The sequence below is a fragment of the Protopterus annectens genome, chromosome 2.part0 (genome assembly GCF_019279795.1).
Source record: "Protopterus annectens isolate FY-2018-M chromosome 2.part0, PAN1.0, whole genome shotgun sequence".
Classification (NCBI taxonomy): domain Eukaryota; kingdom Metazoa; phylum Chordata; order Ceratodontiformes; family Protopteridae; genus Protopterus; species Protopterus annectens.
The window spans coordinates 4083671-4103898 of NC_056728.1; the positions used below are offsets into that span (position 1 = coordinate 4083671).

General features: G+C 42.7%; 1 protein-coding gene across 2 annotated transcripts in view; it reads right to left on the bottom strand.

The window, feature by feature from the left end:
* Window positions 1-20228, bottom strand: part of PCNX3 (pecanex 3) — a 2517385-nt gene that overhangs the window by 1192083 nt on the left and 1305074 nt on the right. For both annotated transcript variants that reach the window (XM_044060478.1, XM_044060477.1), the window contains exon 16: window positions 12086-12177. In XM_044060478.1, coding sequence (XP_043916413.1) covers window positions 12086-12177 — 92 coding nt within the window. The remainder of the gene's footprint in view (window positions 1-12085; window positions 12178-20228) is intronic.

Below are 20228 nucleotides of genomic sequence, written 5' to 3' on the forward strand. Positions count from 1 at the left end.
GTACAATTTGTGTCCCTGCCTTCTGCCCAGTGGTTCCACCATGTATTTAACATCACTTACCTTTCTTACCACCTTGTAGGGTCCCTCCCAAGCTGCTTGCAGCTTGTATTGTCTGACAGGAATGAGAACCATTACCTGCTGCCTCACAGCATAAACTTTAGCTCGTGCATTCCTGTCATACCACACCTTTTTCTGTTGTGGGCTTCTGACAGGTTTTCCTGCACCAAGCCCATGAGTTCCCTCAGCCTTGTCCTGAGGTTTAGGATGTATGCCACAACAGACTCTTTGTGAGACTCGCACTCACCTTCCCACTCATCTCAAATTAAATCTAGAGGTCCCCTCACCCTATGCCCATACAGCAACTCAAAGGGTGAAAAACCTGTGGATTCCTGGGGAACCTCTCTGTAAGCAAACAGATGGGGCAAATATTTGTCCCGCTCCCTCTTAAACTGATCTGCAAATGCCCGTAGCATGGACTTGAATATAGAGTTTAGCCTCTCAACAAGACCATTAGTCTGGGGATGGGAGGTGGTGGTCTTCATGTGCTTCACCCCACAGGACTTCCACAGACAAGCCAGCAGGTCTGACATGAAATTGGAACCTCTGTCAGTCAGTATTTCTTTTGGGAAACCTACCCTGTTGAAAATCTTTAACAGAGCATTTGCCACCTTCTCTGCCTCAATGGAGGACAAAGCCACTGCCTCACAGTATCATGTAGCATAATCCACTACCACTAGGATATACTTCTTCCCTGTGGAACTCAGAGGACCCACAATATCCATAGCTACCCTCTGAAATGGCTCCTCAATCACAGGCAAAGGCATCAAAGGAGCTCTCACCTTGTCTCCTGCCTTGCCTACCTTTTGGCACTGCTCATAGGTCCTGCAGTACCCTGTTATATCTCTGGAAATTCCAGGCCAATAGAAGTTCTGCATAATACACCTCTTTGTACGTTTTATGCCCATATGACCTGCAAAGGGAATACCATGGGCTATGGCTAGAAGCGCCAGATGGTAGGCTCTAGGCACTACCAACTACGGTACTCTCTTACCTTCTAGCCCTCCATCAGGGGTCCAACTCTCTGTATAGTAACCCTTTGTCCCAGTATACAGATTCCCCCTTTCCTTGAGAATCAGGTGCCTCCCTAGCTACCTGCTTCAGGCCTTGCAATGTAGGGTCTGAGAGCTGAGCCTGTCTCAACTCTCTCCTTGTAACCATTCCCAGCTCCCCTTCCACAAGAAGTCTGGCATCCTCGGACAGTGGTGCCTCACTGTCAGCCAGGATACTACTACTCACCTCTACCTTTGCCGTCACTCTGTCCAAGGGGCCATCAGTACCCTCCAAGCAGATGTGGCTCACCTTCAGTCTCACTGCTACAGGGTAGCTCCCTCCCTGAAGTAACCACCTCACTAGTCTTGGCTGCAAGTATGCAGTCAGTCTGGGTTTCCCCCAGGCTACCAGACTTACCTGCTTGTCTCCAACCCTAACTGCATGTAACTGCACAAGCAGAGGGTACTGCACTACCAAATCTTTCCCTATCAGGACATCTGCAAGTATATCCTCAACCACACCTACTTGCTGGCTTCCTTTTACACTCTCCCAGTCAAAGTGAACTCTAGCCAAAGGTATTTGGAATGGGAACCCTCCTAAAGGCCTGACAGCAGTAGACTGCCCAGGCAAGTAGTGCTTCTCTGTAACCATTGCTGGATTTACAATGGTTATATCAGAAGCTGTGTCTCTCTTGGCAATGGCCTCTTTGCCATTCACTACAACCTCTGGTGGTAGTTTGGTACCCTTGTTGTCCCAAGACAACCTACTATTGGCATTTTGTCTTTCCCACTTACTGGCTCCCTCACCTTTTGTTCCTCACCTTGCCTCCATGGACACTCGTATGCCACATGGCCCCACTGGTTGCATTCAAAACATTTAACCCTAGCTCCTGGACATCTACCTGGACTAGTGGCTTCCCCTGCTACTGGCAGATTCTGTTGGGGCAATGGGTTCCTTTAGACCCATGAGCAGTACTAGGGGTCCCTTTCCTGTGCAGAGCTGCTCTGTTTTGCCAGGTATAGGTCTTCCTTCTTCCCCAACTCATCTGAAGTAACACACTGTCTATCAGCTAATCAGATCCTCATGTCCTCAGGCAAAGTGCTAAGGGCTTGTTCCCTCATCAAAAGGTCTGCCAGCCCTTCAAACGTGGTGACCTGACATCCGCTCACCCACCTAAGCAAATAAGTGCTCAGTTCAGCAACATATTTACACATACTTTCATCTGCCTTGCGTCTATGTTCACAAAACATTTTCCTATACATTTCAGGTGTTAGCTTAAACAATTCTAACAAGTGATTTTTAACAGCAGTATAATCAAAACATGCAATGTCAGAAATTTTTGACAAAACAGTTACAGCTTTACCATAGAGTAAGGGGGTCAGGAATCATACCCAGAGCCATTGATCAACACTATACTGCTTGCATAACCTCTCAAACATATGAAAGAAACCATCAAAATTATCCCCCTCTATAAACTGCGGAAGACATTTACTGACCTTTGGTGCTTCTGGTGTCCAATTACTCCCTTCCCCATTACCTCCATGACTCTGGCGAAGAGTCAGCATTTCCCTTTCATGCTTCCTCTGCCGCTCCTTTTCCTCGGCTTCCAGGCATAGCAGTTTCTCATTCTCCTCAGAATGTAAACTCCTCAGTCTGTCAGCTGCTTCTATCTCCAAATGCCTGGCCTCCAACTCAAGTCTCTTTAGCTCCAGGTGGATTTTAAGTCCTCTGCAGAAAGGTTGAGCTGTCCATTCTCCGAGGGTATTATATCTCTACTGCCAGTCTGATTGTCCTTCTGGTTGCTGTTTTCTGATGCAGCTGTAACCAATACTACAATAAGGTCTGCCTTAGTCAGGTTTCCATGCACCAGTCCCCTAGCCTGGCACACCTCTGCCAGCTGGTTCCTTATCAGCTATCTATACTCATCTGCTGACATGCTGCCTGCTCACCCTGACTAACTAGGCTAACAAAAGAAATAAAACAACTGTGATCTGAACTCTTGAGTATTCACTGTGTGGCTGATTTAGAGTACAAAACACCTTCAGAGCTCACTGTACACAAGCTACAGGAATTCACTCTACCCACACCACTACAAGTCAATAAGTATTTGCCAACCAATTAATATGTGGTGTGGATATCCCACCACTGCCAAACAATTAATATGTGACGCCCGTGCCCCTGGCCCAGCAATCAAGGAGCCTCAATCCTCACCACTAACACCAGTGAGGGGCATCTCATATAGGAGGAAAGGATAACAAATACACACAGTAAAGTGTAATTTCCCTTAAGAGCACACAGAGATCACAGTCAGTCTGGGGCTGGTCGCTCCTTTGCTCTCCAGGTCCCCAATAAGATTCCCCACTGGCACAGCTATAGGGTCCAAATCTCAGCCTAGTGGGCAAGCTAAAACCTCCCACACCCTCTCTGTCCAAGCAATGCTTCGTATCCCAGCCCATGTAGTTGACACACACACACACACACACACACACACTTTGAGAAGAGTTTATACAACCACACAGACACTCCTGGGGAAGGCTAGCACAGGTTCTCCAGCTGTGCCCCCTTTTCCCAGACTATACGGTAGTACCAGTTGCCACCACCCACTAATATTTATCAGCTACTCAAAGGCCCTTAAAAGGGTGTCCAATTATTACTGTGCAATATTATTATCCAGTTGGTAGTATAGTGCAGGGCTAAAGCTATTGGAGTGACTTTGTAGCCTTTCCTTTTGAATATTTATTAGGAAATGCTATAATGGTTTGGATTAGATAATTAATTTTTAAATAGGATATATCTGGGGGTAATTATTTTTGGATGAACTGTTTTTGCATCTGATGAAGTTCAAATAAGAATGAAAAACACGGTGATGCAGTTAAAGCATTTTGTGCAGAAGTTATTCATTGTGTTGTCGTCTGGCTTAATAAATTGTGTGGTGGTTTGCTACTCATCTTGGCTCAGAGGTGCTTTTCTGGTTTTATTTAGTTGGAGGTTTACTCTCTTAGAACCTTTATCTCATTGTTTGGACTTCCGTTTGTAATGTTACTGTTGGTGGCTAAGTGCTTCGTTTCCCAGAGTGAAACTAACATCTGGGAGTTTGGCATTCTGAAGTTTCAGCGTTGTCATCGCAATGATTTGAAAGTCGACTATATAGGATCATAGGAAGTTACTAGGTTACTGGCCCTGGGGCCCTTATAAGCCTAGCCAGTAGTTTAGCCCATGTTGAGACAAGTCAGCACCTGATGCCCCTGTCCAGTAGGGACACAGGTGGAATCCCAGGGATGTATTTTCTGTTTCTCATCTGGTTATACAGGTTGCACTTAAAAAGGGGTAAAGTGATACTCTGCTTGACGTGGAGAGGGAGTCTACTCCACAGATGGGGGAGTCTCTGGGACACAAATCTGTCTCACTAACAAGTCCCATTGATGTCACAGACCAGGTTGAGGCCACGCATGCAGGTTCCTAGAGTGGAGCGTGACTTACGGATATGAAGCAGTCCCATCAAGGTGGGGTCCGAGATCGCCTTGTATGCCAGACAGAGGTCACCTCTGAGGAGTCTGTATGAAACTGAGTAGAGGGATTGGGCTTTTAGCCTATCTGTGTATGGTAGATTTTTGAGTCCCTGGATTCTCCTGGTGAGGAACCTCTGTGGTCTCTCCAGCTGCTGCATGTGCTTGGCGAGGAACATGCCAAATGGGGCACTGTACTCAACAATGGGCCTTATAAAGGAAGAATACAGGGATGTTATGACCTCCTTGTCCCTAGATGAGATGCCCTTACTTATGAGGTGGCCCGTGTAGAAAGCTTTCCATACAACAGAAGTAACATGGTGGTCAAAAGTCAGGTTGCTCTCAACCTGGGTGCCCAAACACCTCTCGACTGATTGTGTGCTTAGGACATTGTTATTAATGTGATCATTTGTGGGGACCGTCACTCTCCCCCCAAAGGGGATGATGCATTTTTTTGGTATTCGGCTTGAGGCCATGTTTCTGGCACCAGTCATTTGTTTGAGTGAGACCCTCTCGAAGGATGTCCACATCACTAGGGGAACTAATGACAGCACCCAAGCTTGCAGTCATCTGCAAACTTGGTCAGCCATAGCCCAATGGTTTTGGCCTGCACCTTATAAAAGTGTAGCCCAAATAACAGACCCCCCCCCCCAGACCAAACCATGGGGTAAGCCGCTCATTACTGGTCTACTGCTTGAGGTGGCTTCCCCTATTTTGACTTGGTGGGTTCTGTAAGTAAGCCAGTTAGCTACCCATCTGGTAACATACAAATCGATGCCTAGTTGAGAGAGTTTATCTATTATACACAAGTGGGGAATAGTGCTGAAGGCTTTGGCCAGGTCAAGGTAGGCAGTGTGCACAGTCTTTCCCTCATCCATGGCTTTGGTGACTGTCTCAAAGTCGTCGACCAAATTTAACAGACACAACCTCCCCTTAACGAAGCCAAACTGTGTGGAATCGAGTAAACAACACAAACTAAGAGAATATAAAACAAATACGACAAGGGTTCTATATTCCACTGAAGGCAGTACATGCCGAGGCGTTAGAATGTATTAAATCTGTTTTTTTATCCTGGACTGGATTGTCCTATTTGTTTTGAGATAGAGTGTTTGGAGGTTATGTCCTTGTTAATGGGGTGCTCAATAATCCGTTCCATGGCTCTGCAAGTCAGGCTAGTTAGGCTGATGGGTCTATAATTTCCCAGATCGGTGGATGCGCCAACTTTGTATATATGTATGTATTTATATATATATATATATATATATATATATATATATATATATATATACATACATATATTTATTACACACACACACACACACACACACACACACACACACACACACACACACACACATTACTTAGCTCCAATGCCTGAGCCACGCAATCATGACTGAATGCTAAGAGTGACAAATAAGATCAGAGTAATGTAAGGTTTGAAGAGGATAATGGGTAAGGGAGGAGCCGGAGCCACAGATCCTAATTCTGGATCTGACCCTGGCCACTTTTCCAAAGACCCGTTTGCTGAGGAAGAGACAAAAAAGACATCATCAGATTACTTTACACAAACTGTAAATGGCTGTAATATGCTCCTTAATTCTGAAAAAAAGATCACATTCAAATTATCTATTCAAACAATTCTTGGGCAAACAATCTGAAAACAGTGAGGCATGAGACTCAGGCAACCACAGAAAAATCTGTCTGGGTATATTCACTGCAACAGTAAATGTTCTAATAATATGATCACTGCTGCATTACAATTCTTATATATGGGAAACAGCCACAGGTGGATGTTCTTCTACCACATTTCTGGACTTGTGATGTATCCCACAGGTAAAACTAATCTCTTAGCTATTGCGGTCTGTTGGCATAACCCCAGTAGAATTTTTTTCCAAGGCCCATGGTGCCCTCCCACAAGATTTGGTGCCCAACAGCTCTTCATTACCATTTTTTTTGCCAGCTTACCACTAGCTTCTGACCCAATTTCTCCTATAGTTCCCTCCTTCCTAAGGACACTGAATTGAGAACATACCTCTCAACTGAACAGATTTTCTCAGAATCTCCAGATATTTAGCTCATATTTTTGGTCTGTTCCTCATAAAATCTGTTTTTTCTGACAAATTACTGTTGAAGTCACTAAATAATGATATACATTTGAGTTTCAGACTTCAACTCCTTCATAAAATATATGGTAAAACAAATCCTGTTACTCTAGCAACTTTCTAAGCTTATAAGAGTAATATTTACAATATGACCCGATTTTTGGGCCTTTGTCCCCCCATTCTGTCAGTCTTTGTCCAGATTTCTTGCACTGAGAGGTTGAGAGGTATGACTGAGAACCCACACCACATACTCCTTTCATCACGAGTCCTGTGCCTCCAGAGAAGACGACCATGGTCACACAAACTACAAATCTCACAATGACTAGATAAAGAAGTGGAAAACTCAGGGCTGTCATACAAGGGAAAGCTTTTTTGTTTTTGATTAATCCCTACTTTCCACTGAAGTGCACGGCTAAAGTCACCCTGGTGGGTGGTACTGCAAGGAAAACACCTCCATCTAAGTGGCTGCATCCTCCTCTTTATGCATCCATCTACTGCAGCAGTGGCTTCTATACTATGACCTTAGTGTCACCACCAAGGCTTGTAAGACAGTTACACCCCTGCAAATTCCCCCTCCCCCACACCAAAGAGGTGAGAAGGCAATGTCTCATCACTTTTCTTCTTTCAGGTGATCTCCAGCAGGAACCAGAGCTACTAACTGAATTTGGGTCACCTGAGTTATCAGGGCTTTATCCATCTATATCAATGGAACTGGCTAGCACCTTTCAGATTTTTTTAAATGTTCATTTTCCCCTGCATACATCACAAAGGTCTCTTCATCTTTTGTACTAGTTGCACATTATCTAGCCTGTATGACACATGGTCATCCGCAATCCCTCTAGTTTTCAGTGTTGGTCACCAACCATAGTTTCACATCTTTAGTAGCATATGTCCTCTAGATTATCTCAGTTCAGTACTATAAACCATGCATACAGGTGCCATAGAACTTTTTCTGAAATTCAGTTGCTGAAGTATCTTGACATGAAAAGAAGGTATCAGTTATTCTTCAAAATTACAAAAAAAACAGTTACATACTCTCATGTTTGGCCAGTGAAGATTATGATGATGACTATTATTTATAATTAACATCATCATCACCACCCAAATGGCCCCAGATTGTCACTGTTGATATGACACCTGAAGTTGTCTGAAGTTGCCATACCAAGTCAATGACATGTAAACAGTCACTCACAGATAAGTTAGTGGAGTTGCTACACAACTGTCAGGCAACTCTCACACCAAAGCAAAACAGTGGGTAGCCTGAAAACTTGCTAGGCATTACAGTTCTGAGTAAACAACAAACCCTACAATTCAACTACTTTGTTTGAAATATTCTTATGTACTGCAAACTGCCTTCTGGAAGCTGACGGTAAAAGTCAAAGCAAATTAGTATTAAAGGGGGCACTGCCATTGTTTTCAAAGATGGTACAAGTATTCTGTGATTCACAAAAATACTGTTGTGATTTATTACATCGAGGTCAAGTTATATTAATGGGACAAAACTGTGCTGTGGAACTAACACAGAAGGAAGAATAAAATCATGCAGTACAAGGTCATTTTGGGATGCAACAAAAATTACAATAAAAACAATAAACACCCAATGTGACAGAAACAGTATTCTATACAAAAAAAATATCAAACTTCAAGGAAAACTTTTTTTATATCTTACTTCTAGGTGAACCTTCCTTTTAAGAACATAAGGTGCAATTCCTTTCAGGGAGATACCTATTGTAATTTTTTTCTGAGGTAATATTGTTTAATTATATTAGCTCTGCATTAATGAATCCACTATTATTTTTAATTTCTAATTTTAACAATACTCTCACTTGCTGTTTGATCCCCCACTGCTGCAGAAATTGGATTATTGTTGTCATGTCTGGTCAGTAGCTGGTGTTGCAAGGGCCATCTTGTGTAACTGAAAAGGATGCAATGGATTAGTCTATTTATGTTATCAGCTAGGGTAAATTTATACCTACATACTATTAAATTCCCTCCAAGTCTATGCGTGAATCCACAATGAGTCTTCTGTTGCCACAAGTAGCAGTCTTCTCCTACTGTAACTCTTCTGTACTTCCTAGTCAACATTCCCCGTACCAAGCCAAGCATTCCTTTGTCATGAAACAGCAGAAACCAGATAACACCAGCTTAACTACTAGCCTGCATGTTAAACCTTCTCACATCCAGTCTGCTACACTAACTGCCCCTACTGCTAACTTACTCTAATCTATCAGCACAGTACTATGTTAAATGCATTTACACTAACCTGCTAGGTGCTCAAAATACCACATGATGTCCTGGACAGCTTTTTATGGTGCTCTATATCAGCGATGCTGTGAACTGCTGTGCTGCAAACTTGAACTGTGTTAATCCATGTATACAGTGAAACTAAGGCATTCAGAACCTCTCTTCACACACTACTTTCCTAACATCTAAAAACAGCCACCTAACTGACAAATGCAAAGCAAACTTCTGTGGTCATTACTAATATGGGCGACAGTTGCTCTACACCAATAGTCAACTCCTCCCTGGTTAGATCAGACCACAAACTAATCACCTTGGAAATCCACATCCCTCCCACCACCGCCGCAAAGCTAACCACCATTTCCAAAGCTAACTTTGGGCTCCTAAAAACAGAGGTGGCTAACTTCATGGCACCCATGAAATGGAGAATAGTTGCATGACCGCCGAAATCATACACCAATGCACTGTACGAACACATACACAAATGCATGTATCTCGCCATACCCAATAGAACCAAGATGCTCTCCTCCAAAAAAAGAAAGCCAATCTGGTGGTCTCCGGCCATAAACAAACTCTACAACAGGAGGAGGAAAAGATGCAGGATAAGATGAAGCCCCAAGACTGGAAAAACTCCCTTATCAGCTTCAACAAAAAGTTGAGATCCCTCGTCAAATCCTCTAAAGCTAGCTATGAAAACAGAATTGCAACAGATAGTAAAGACAACCACAAGGCCTTCTATTGTTATGTAAAGAATCTCCACAGCAATACCCAGATTTGCTCTAAGCTACTGCACAATGGTACCTCCTATACCTAACCAACAGATATTTCCAATATACTGGCCGACAGATTCAGTGCCAACTTTACCCCCCCCACCCCCACCCCCCCAAGGACCCATCACAATACCAGTAGACTGCCAGGCACCTAGTATTACTGCTGCACAGGTTAACACAGCACTGTCCAAGGCCAAGAATACAGTTTATATGGGACCTGACAATATCCCTGGCTGTATTCTACATGAACTACAGAGTGAACTGGGACCCCACCTGTGGTGCCCTGTTCAATCACAGCCTCACTTCAGGCTTTGTCCCTACCGAATGGAGCACTGCTACAGTCATCCCTCTCCACAAAGCAGGAGCGACTACAAACCCTGGGAACTACTGCCCCATTAGCCTGATGAGTCTAATATGCAAAGCTACAGAACGCATCATCATGGATCTAATAAACAATGATAAAGGGAATCTCCAAACTCTGGATCCCACACAGTTTGGTTTTGTGAAGGGCAAATCATGCCTGCTCAACTTGATCGACTTCTTTGAGTCAGTCACCAGAGCTGTGGATGAAGGCAAGATGGTTCATACAGCCTACCTTGATCTGGCCAAGGCCTTTGATACCATTCCCCACTCAGGAATCATAGAAAAACTCACTAAGCTAGGCATCAACCCCTATATCACTAGGTGGGTTGCAAACTGGCTCACAGATGCAACCCACAGTGTGAAAGTAGCCAACTCCAAGTCAGACTGATGACTAGTCACGAGTGGAGTCGCACAGGGTTCGGTCCTGGGTCCTCTCCTGTTTGGTATCTACTTCTCTGGCATCCAGGCCAACATGAAGGGACTCTGGCTGACAAAGTTTGCAGACGATTGCAAGTTGGTAGCTATTATTAACTCCCCATGTGATGCTGACATCCTACAGAATGGCCTCACTGAGACCAACGACTGGTGTCAGAACCATGGCCTTAAGCTCAATGCCAAAAAATGTCTAGTCATCCCCTTTGGGAAAAACCTGGTTCCCATGAATTACCACCCTGATGGTAGCCCACAGAACACAGAAGGCATTATAAGAGATCTGGGAACACAGGTTGACAGCAACCTCTCTTTTGATTACCACATTGTCACTATGGTCAGAAAGTCCTTCTGTGTGGCAAGTGGGTTTTGCATCCAGATAGAAAGAGGCCAATGTCTCCCTCTACTCTTCCCTCATTAGGCCAATCATTGAGTACAATGCCTCATTTGGCATGCACCTCACTAAACACCTGCAACAACAGGAGAGGCCGCAAAAGTACCTCAAAAAGATAAACACTTTTCTATATGGACAGACTCAAAAAAACTCCAACTATTCTCTGTCTCATATCGCCTACTTAGAGGCGATATCTGCTTGACTTACAAAGCCATGTCTGACCCATCTCTGTCAGAAATGCTAAATCTAAAGAAATCTCAATCCCTCCACACCACACTCTCCAGAGACCTCATTACCACAATCAACAGAACATACTGGAGGGAGATGTTCATAACCCAGAGACTGCCCATGCTATGGAATAGACTTCCCATACATGTCAAGCAGAGCACCTCGCTGTCCTTCATCAAGAGAAATCTTGATGATTGGATGAGAAATAGAAATTTCACCCCGGGGATAACTCCAGTGGCTCTACTTGACAGAGGCAGTGGGAACTAAGGTAAGGGGGCACAATGCCAGGGTAATCCTATGGGCCTAGTAAACACTATGAACCTATGAACAACAAACTCTCCCAGTTTCTTTGAACAATTTCTACTTTTTCAGCACTCAGTTCTTTACAGGAGTAGTTAAGCTTCTGTTTTCCACTACTCTCCTTGCACTAAACTCAGTTCTTTGTTATAAGGCAGATGACTGAGAAACATTGGAAGTTATCTTACTCTATGAAGATGGACATTCCATGAATTAAATGTTTCATAATGTGGAAAAGCTAGACTTTCACAGACCAGTAAATCCTGGACACTTCAACAGATGACCACATAACCTAAAGTGAAACGCAGGTAAAATAAAAGTCAAGCTACAAAGATTACTAATTCTTAAAACCTCAGTCAAAGATGTAGTCAAATGAGCCTGGCAGATGCCAATGCATCTCTATGTGGATGCACATTTTCTGAAGACTTCAGGTTTATACCATAACTTAAGTTGGGATTGTGGTGTTACATCTGGTCAATTACTCAAAATTAAAAATTTAAAATGGCACATTCGGCATCAACAAAATGTTCTACTGGCAGTTAAAACAGAAACTAGTCTTACTTAAACTGGATATGGTGTGACTGTACCAGCCCTCTACATCATACTAAATAAGATGTAAACTTAATAATCTATGTATTCACACCAGACAGCATTAATCTGTAAAGAATCACTGTTTCATTTCTTAAGTGTAACAAACTCAGATACCTCAATTGCGCCACAGCAGAAACCATAAAGAAGGGCTACAACAAGAAGACTCCGGACAATGCTGTACAATGCAGAGAGAGGGCTGGTCGTAGCTGCAACAAAATAAAGGCATAAAAGGAAAAAATATCAAATGTTTGCTATACTTCAAAACTAAAAATGAAAACTTTTCTCTTTTTACCTGATTTTATTCTAAGACCAGTATACTCCCAAACATTATTGGATTGGCAACTGGCTCACAGAAAGGACACAGGAACTCAAAATAGCAGACATTAGTTCCACAAAGAGACAAGACACCAGTGGAGTTCCCCAGGGTCTGAGCTGGGATGACATCTGTTTGGTATCTACTTTCCTGAAGTAAACGCAAATATCAAAAGGCTGTGGCTGACCAGGTTTGCAAATGACTTTAAGCTAGCAGCAGTCAATGAATCCCCAAATGACTTAGCCATCTTGCAGGAAGGTTTGTCCCAAATAAATAACTGGTGTCAAAATCATGGAATGAAATTAAATGCCAAAATAAGCATAACTGTATCCTTTGGGAAGACATCTACCTCAAGAGACTACCACATTAATAATACACCCCTAAGAGCTGACCCAGTTCTTCAGGAGCTGGGAACATATGTATGGAGTGACCTAATTTTTGATCAACATGTGCCCAGTCTTGTAAGAATGTCCTTCTATACTGCACAGATTATGAACAAAGGGGTTGTGTCCACATCTAATGATGTCACTGTCCCTCTTTACTCAGCCCTCATTAGGCCAGTCATTGAATTTAATGTCCCCTTTGGCATGTATCTGTCCAGACACATGCAATAACAAACACCCCCAGTGATACCTTACTAAAAGGATACAAGGCCAAAACAACATGTCCTACATGGACATGTCCCATCACTACACTCAGTATCCTACAGATTGCTGCAACGTGACCTGTATCTGGCATACAAGGCATCCTCCAACCCATGGATTAACTGCATATTAGCAAGTCAAATGCCATCAGAAATACTTTGTCTAGGAAACTAAATCTCTTGTGCAACATCAACAGAACAGTTTAGAGGCACAGATACTGCTGCTCTGGAACAGATTCCCCACCTACATAAACCAAAGTTCATCCCTGTCCTTAGACAAGAGCAACCTGGATCTACGTATGGGAAACAGAAGATTTACCCCAGGACTGTCCCGGTACTACTAATGCACAGAAGCAGTTACACTAAATGTTTTATCCCATGCATGCATTCCTTCACATTACCTGCAGTATGACCACACTTATTCTCTTTATGGGTAATATATAATTAGCAACCATGAGATGGGTAAAGCCAATCTCTAACCAAATGGCATAGGTTAATTTCAGCATAAAAAGGGAAACTGGAGAGGCTTAAATGGCCCGCAAGGGCAGCTAGCCTCGTACTTACCTATGACCCTACTATCAATGCAAGCACATGCTCGCAGGATCGTCAAGCTTTAAGTGTCAATATAATTTTATATTTAGTTGTAATTTGCTCTACATTATGGCAACCCTTGCCCTTAATGGGACCATCTATTATTCAGTTCAAATTACTGGTAGAAAAGGTACAGTATTACTATTTTTTAACATTTCCTGATGCACTGTCATCTACAGTCCCAAATACTCAAAATATGGGTCACTCATAACCTTTAAAGTAAGCTTATTTAACCTACTTCAATTTTCATCTGCAAACAAGTAAAGGTCTTGTTGATGCTATTAATGATGCATACCTTCCCACAATCTGTCCTTGTCTTTATGGTTTTCTCCAAGTATACTATAAGTCATGCTTTCCAAGTACTTTACTGCATTTTATCAAACTGCTACAACTGTCATCAGCTGCTTCTGTTGTGATTTCTTCAACACTGCATGTGCTGCTCTAGTTAATACCTTTAGGCTTTATACTTATTAAATCAACTGTTCCCTGCTTCAGTACCATGGTTTCATATAAGAACTTTTGCTCTTCTAAATTATCACAAAAGCATGCATATTTAAATGACTATGATTCCAAATTATCCATAAAAAACAACTGAAGAATAGCACACAGTGTAGTGTTACATATTTTTGCTGGACTTCAACAGTTGCTAATTCTGGGATTTCTCCATTAAAAAAATTATTACAAACTTCTTCAGAATTTTTTTGTAAGTATTAAACTCAATGGCTGCAGGAAGAAAACAGTCAATGCAACAGCCAATTTTGTTTAATATAGCAAGTAAAATGAATTAAAGACCTCTGGTACATAGACATTTTTAAAGCCATCTTCCTGGTGCTAACAATACAGTTACAGGTGCCTAAACACAAAAGCAACACTCAGGCTTGTTAAAGTTGAATCCCTTTCATGGCCACACCAAGAGATGCATGCTGATTAAAAACTGGATATGGAAGCGACTTCATATGCAGAGCATACATACCTGAATCAGACCCTTAGTTCACCATAAAGCATCTCTGTTTAAGTGCAAATCCATGGTCTGCTTCACAAATACAGTGCAAGAAAGTTCAACTGCTTTCTATACTTGTATTGAAGGTAAATGATCGCACAACTGACATAACAAAAGATCTAAGGTGTGACTAACACAGAGCAAAGTACACATGAGTTTTACTTAAATCTTCTCAAAGAAGATAAACAAAACCAATAAGAGTAGAAGGTAACACATCTTTTAAGTCCAACCGCATCCTCTGTGATAAAGAACGTTTTAAAAAGTAGTTGGATTCATTCTTTGAGGTACATGTAAATTATCTGCTTGAGTCCATATGAGAAACCTCCAATACATTACAGTTGACAATACATTTCATTTTTTGAAAGTTACAGAGGACTTGAAAAAAGCTCAGTACAACAGAAATAATGCAAAACTCCTTATCTTTAAAAGCATTCACTTCAGATGTCAATCAGTGCAGATCTCCTGCAACAAAAAGGAACAACTGTGCCGCGATGACAATCAAAGACAACAAGATAAAGAGGAAAGGCTCTCAACAAATCTTCTATATTCAGCCTACTCACTGAGATATTCCTTCCAATCTGCAAAAAAGTACCAAAATAAAATAATAATATGGAAATATTTCAGATCATGATTCTTTATAGCCTTCAAGTGCACTTACAACAAACATTCTTTAAACCTGTGATCATAAGGCCATACTCCCTTTGGTCCAGGTTACATTCCCTGCACCTTGGCAAGAGAGCATACCTACATTAATGGCCGGAGTTAATTATGTCCTCAGACTAGGTACTATCTGCTAGGGGAAAATGTTGCTCAAACAACAAGAACACAAAACAAAACCTGGAGATTTCATCTGCATTACACAGTCCAACTGAAATAGCACTGACTTGCCAGAATTCAAACATCAAGCAGGGTGGAGGGTTGGAAAAAAGGCATTGAAGGTCTCTGACAAGGATCAGTAGCCATGATGAGTACTTGTATCTACTCTATGAAGAACTTCTGTAGTGGGTACATACTTGGGAAAAATACCAAGCAACGACTAAAACAAAAAAAAGAAAAAGCAAAAGGAAGGGGCAGATGAGCCTATGAGAGGGAATCAGAACAATATGCCCCAAGCACTGCTCTCCCAAAAGAAGCTTCACTCCCAGAATGCAGCTCTAGGATGCAGTGCTTAGTAAAGGTCTGCACACAGGCACAGTTATAGCTGCAAAGTGCCACCTGCAGACACACTTCTAAGGTATGTAACAAGAGACTGCCAATACAGTGATAGAATTCTCCTTAGCATTAGCTAGGGACCTTTTGATAGAAGAACACTACACAGCCAACTAATTATTTACACGGGTTTGCCTGGCTGACAAGGTGCACCTGTCCAAAGGAAAGTAAACAATGTGTTTGTAGTTGTAGACATATATTCGCTTTAAGGTAAAAGTCAAGGCTCAGTGAGACACCATAGCAACACTTTCTGACTCCATTTTTGTCTCTCTGGTAATTCAAAACACAAGGGTGGCAAACCTTTGTAAAGGAGAAATGCTATTAAGCAGTGTAGAACTCCTCCGTGCAAAGCCCCACAATGGCTATCATGACTGTCAAGAATAGCAATGCAAGCTAACTCAGGACACAATAAAATATGTTGATTTCTTTGCTCACAACCCCAATAAATATGGGAGTTTGTAATGGAACAGTAACTTTTTCTAAGAATTAAGAGAACTGTTTTTGACCTACCCAAGGTCCAAAATAACAGCAGCAACCACAGCATCCAATAGCACACAGAAATGCTACTCTCAAATATAAGAACACAATCATGAGAAAATTGCCATGCAGCTTTAAACACTAGAGTACAAAGTAAAAAAGGGAAATATGCTCCTGTTAAGGATTTGCCCTAACTTTCTACATTCATCTCCATGGTTAACTCCTGGCCTGCACAAAGGTTTCCTAGGCCACAGAATCTTTTCAACCACCATTCAACCACCTCACCAAGAAAATAGAAAATAAATTTAAGGAAAACTAACTTAAAAAGAGGGAAGGAAGATGCTCCCACAATAAATGAAAGAATAAACTCGATCTAATGCAATAGAGGACATCACACAACTATACTGCAACTCAGATATGTTCTAATTTATCTGGTAACTCCAACATAAGCACAGAACAGCAAGTTTTTCTCTTGAGTGTTGACTGAAGACTCAAGTCAACAAGCCATGAATGATCAGACTAGCACCCCTTTTGTTTAGGCTGGTTATAAAAAGTACAGTTGTGTACACTTATAAATGTAGATGTTCGAGTGTATTCACTGTTGCAGTCATTACATTTGGGTAATCTGCTGGCAGGTTGCCCTCAGTCGACCTGATTAACAAAGTCTTTGGTCCTGCGTCGGTTGCTGTCTCCTCTTCCGTGACGTCAGGGGTATAAAACATGCAGCCGAAGCCATTACATTAGTTGTTCTTGCCCCAGATGTCAGGTGCCCCCCAAATGGGGAGCAAATAAAATTAAAAACACAAAAAATATTCCTCCAACCAAAAGGACTTTTAAGCACAGTGAGAGAAAGTAGAGGTATAGCCAGACAAATAATAGGGGGCTGGAGGGAGGGGTAACCAGGACTGCAACAGTGAATACACTCGAACATCTACATTTATGGTAAGTGTACACAACTGTACTATGTTCTTCATGTTTCACTGTTGCAGTCATTATATTTGGGTAGATTCCCAAAGCTATGGTTGGGTGGATGGAATTATACAGCATTAGGACCAGCTATAAGGCCCTGCAGGACAACAGTGGCAAAGCCAGCTCTGGATTTAGAGAAAAGTGGTAAATGGTAATGTTTGATGAAAGTATGAAATGAGCTCCAGGTAGCAGCTTCTAGAATGTCCCTGGTAGGAACACCTCTGAGAAAGGTTGTTGAAGTAGATGCAGCCCTGGTGGAATGGGATCTGATCTCCTGGGGGATAGTTTTTCCATGGTGCATACAGCAGAAACAAATACAATGGCATATCCATTTGGAAATGGTTTGCTTTGAAATAGCCTTTCCCTCTGCCCCTGCAGCAAATGTCACCAGCAGTTGTTCAGATTTTCTTTGAGATTTTATCCTGTTTAAGTAAAATCTAAGTTGTCTGTGTACATCCAATGAATGCAGAATCCACTCCCCCTTGTTCTATGGACTGGGAAAGAAAGTTGGCAAATGAATGGCCTGATTAAGAGCCACACTGGATACCACCTTAGGCATGAAGGATGGATTGGTCCTGAGAGATACCCTGTCCACATGAAAAATGATGAAAGGCTCCACTGCCATAAGAGCCTGTAATTCGGAAATCCTTCTAGCTGAAGTGACTGCTAAAAGGAAAGCTGTTTTCCAGGAGAGAAATTTCAAGTCTGCAGTAACAGCTGGCTCGAAAGGAGGGAGAGTGAGTTTTTCCAATACAAAATTGAGGTCCCAGGCAGGGGTTGGAACTCTCCTGGGTGGTCTTAAGTTTTTGGCCCCTCTGAGATAATGCTTTAGCAGAGGATGAGAGAAGAGGGGAGGGTATGTGTTGTAATGATCTGAAATGGCTGTCATGGATTTTTATGGAAAAAAGGATAGGCCCTTGTGAAGCATCTCAGTTAAGTATTATAAAATCTGAGGAATGTTGGGCACTGCTGGGCTTATCAGTTGAGACTGATTCCAGGCACAGAATCTGTTCCATTTGTCAGCATAAGATTTTCTAGTACTAGGCCTTCTTGCCTCCAAAATGACATCCATCACAGGTTTGCTGAGGGATGGTAAGGGTGAATTTAGGTGATTAGCCATGCTGCAAGATTCAAAGTTGGGAGCAGAGTGTGCAGAATTTGGTTGTTCTGCTGAGACAGTAAGTAAGGTGTATGAGGCAGGTGCCACGGTGTAAGGTGCGACACATTGCACACGAGTGGTTACCAATGTTGGTGAGGCCAGTCTGGAGCAGTCTAAATCATTTTTGGTTTGTCCTGTTTGACTTTTAGTAGAACTTTGGAGAGCAGAGGGGAGGCAGAGGGGAAAAGGCATAAATTGATAGGTTTTTTCCAGCTGAAGGATAGAGCATCCACTTTCCAGGCTATTTTATGATGAGTTCTTGTGCAAAATTTGTCCAACTGATAGTTCTGGGGTGAGGCAAAAAGATCTATGTCTGGGCTCCCCCATTTGCGTGTCAACATGTTGAAAATCTGTGTTTCCAGTTTCCATTCGTGTGGGTCCATGAGATTTCTGCTTAGTTCATCTGTCAAGAGTATTCAGCTTTCCTGGCAGGAACTGAGCTTGTAGTTGTACTTGAAAGGTCAAGGCCATGTTCCACAATGCAATGGCTAGTCTGCAAAGGGGGTAGGAGTGTGCACCCCCCTTCTTGTTTATGTACCACATAACCATGGTGTTCTCTGTCTATCATTAGTTGTCCTGGATGAAGGTAGTCCTTGAAGGCTGTCAGTGCATTCTGTACAGCTAGCATTTCTTTTTGATTGATATGAAGGTGCATTTGATTTGGGCTCCATCTGCCCTGAATGCACTTCCCTGTCAGATGTGCTCCCCAAGCATAGTCTGATCTGGCTGTAGTTAGGGTTTGGGTGGCAGGCGGTGGTGTGAATGGCAGTCCCTTGTTTTGGTGGCAGGCGTCTGCCCACCATAGGAACTCTAGTTGCAGGCAAGGTACAATAGGAATCATTGTTTCCAGGCTGTGACAATGCTGACTCCATAGACTTTTTAAGTACCACTGAAGTTTCCTCATATGCAGTCTTGCATATGGAATTAGAAGAATGCAGGAGGCCATGAACCCCAAGGCTTGCAGTATTTGCCTTGCAGAAAGCAGGGTTTTTGTATCCACCTGTTTGAAGTAAGTCACCAAATGAATTTGCTTCTCTGGCGTAAGGAAAGCCATCTGGGCAGTTGTATTCAAGCTTGCCCCCAGGAATGTAATTTTTTGAGAGGGTACCAATTGTGATTTCTTTTTGTTTATAGTGTACCCTAAACAAGTTAGAACCCTTTTTACAAATGCCAGATGGTGTAGAAGAGTGTCCTTGTTTTCTGCCTGAATTAGACAATCGTCCAGGTATGGATGTTTGTCTTTTCGGCTTTTCCCGGTTAGGGGTCGCCACAGCGGAACTCCGGTCCACTAATGATTGGCAGTCGATTTTTTATGATGCCGAGTTGCCAGCCCGACGCCCAACCTTCAGCGAAGGCATGCCCATTCACGCATGTCTTTCGGAGGCCCTTCGACCGCAGGGAGGACATGCAGACTCCACACAGAAAGCGCTCCAGCCGAGAATCGAACAGGAGAACCTCTTGCTGTGAGGCAACAACACTACCACTGTACCACCGCAGCTACGGATCCTCTTCTGGTACTGGCTGAATAGCCCCCATGCTCATGAGGGAAAGTACCTGTTTCTGGGCCTCTGCCCACTGATTTGAGGGCAGATCTGGCCATCATTTGGAATTGGCAACGTGTGGAAATGAAATCTGTATCCCTGGGATACTATATTTAAAACCCATTTGTCCTGGGTTATAAGTTGCCAGTTTCTTGCATGAAGAGCCAATTTTCCCCCCCAAAGGGGCGGCTAAAAGGTAAGTGCTTGGTAGGTGTAAAGAGAAGTCATTGAGACTGTTTACCATAGGAAGGTGTCCTGTTGTTTCCAGATTTGGAAGAGGAGGCACCCCCATTGTTTTGTTCGGAAAGTCCCTTGTGACTGAAACCTGGAGCCTCTGGAATGTCTGGGTTTGACG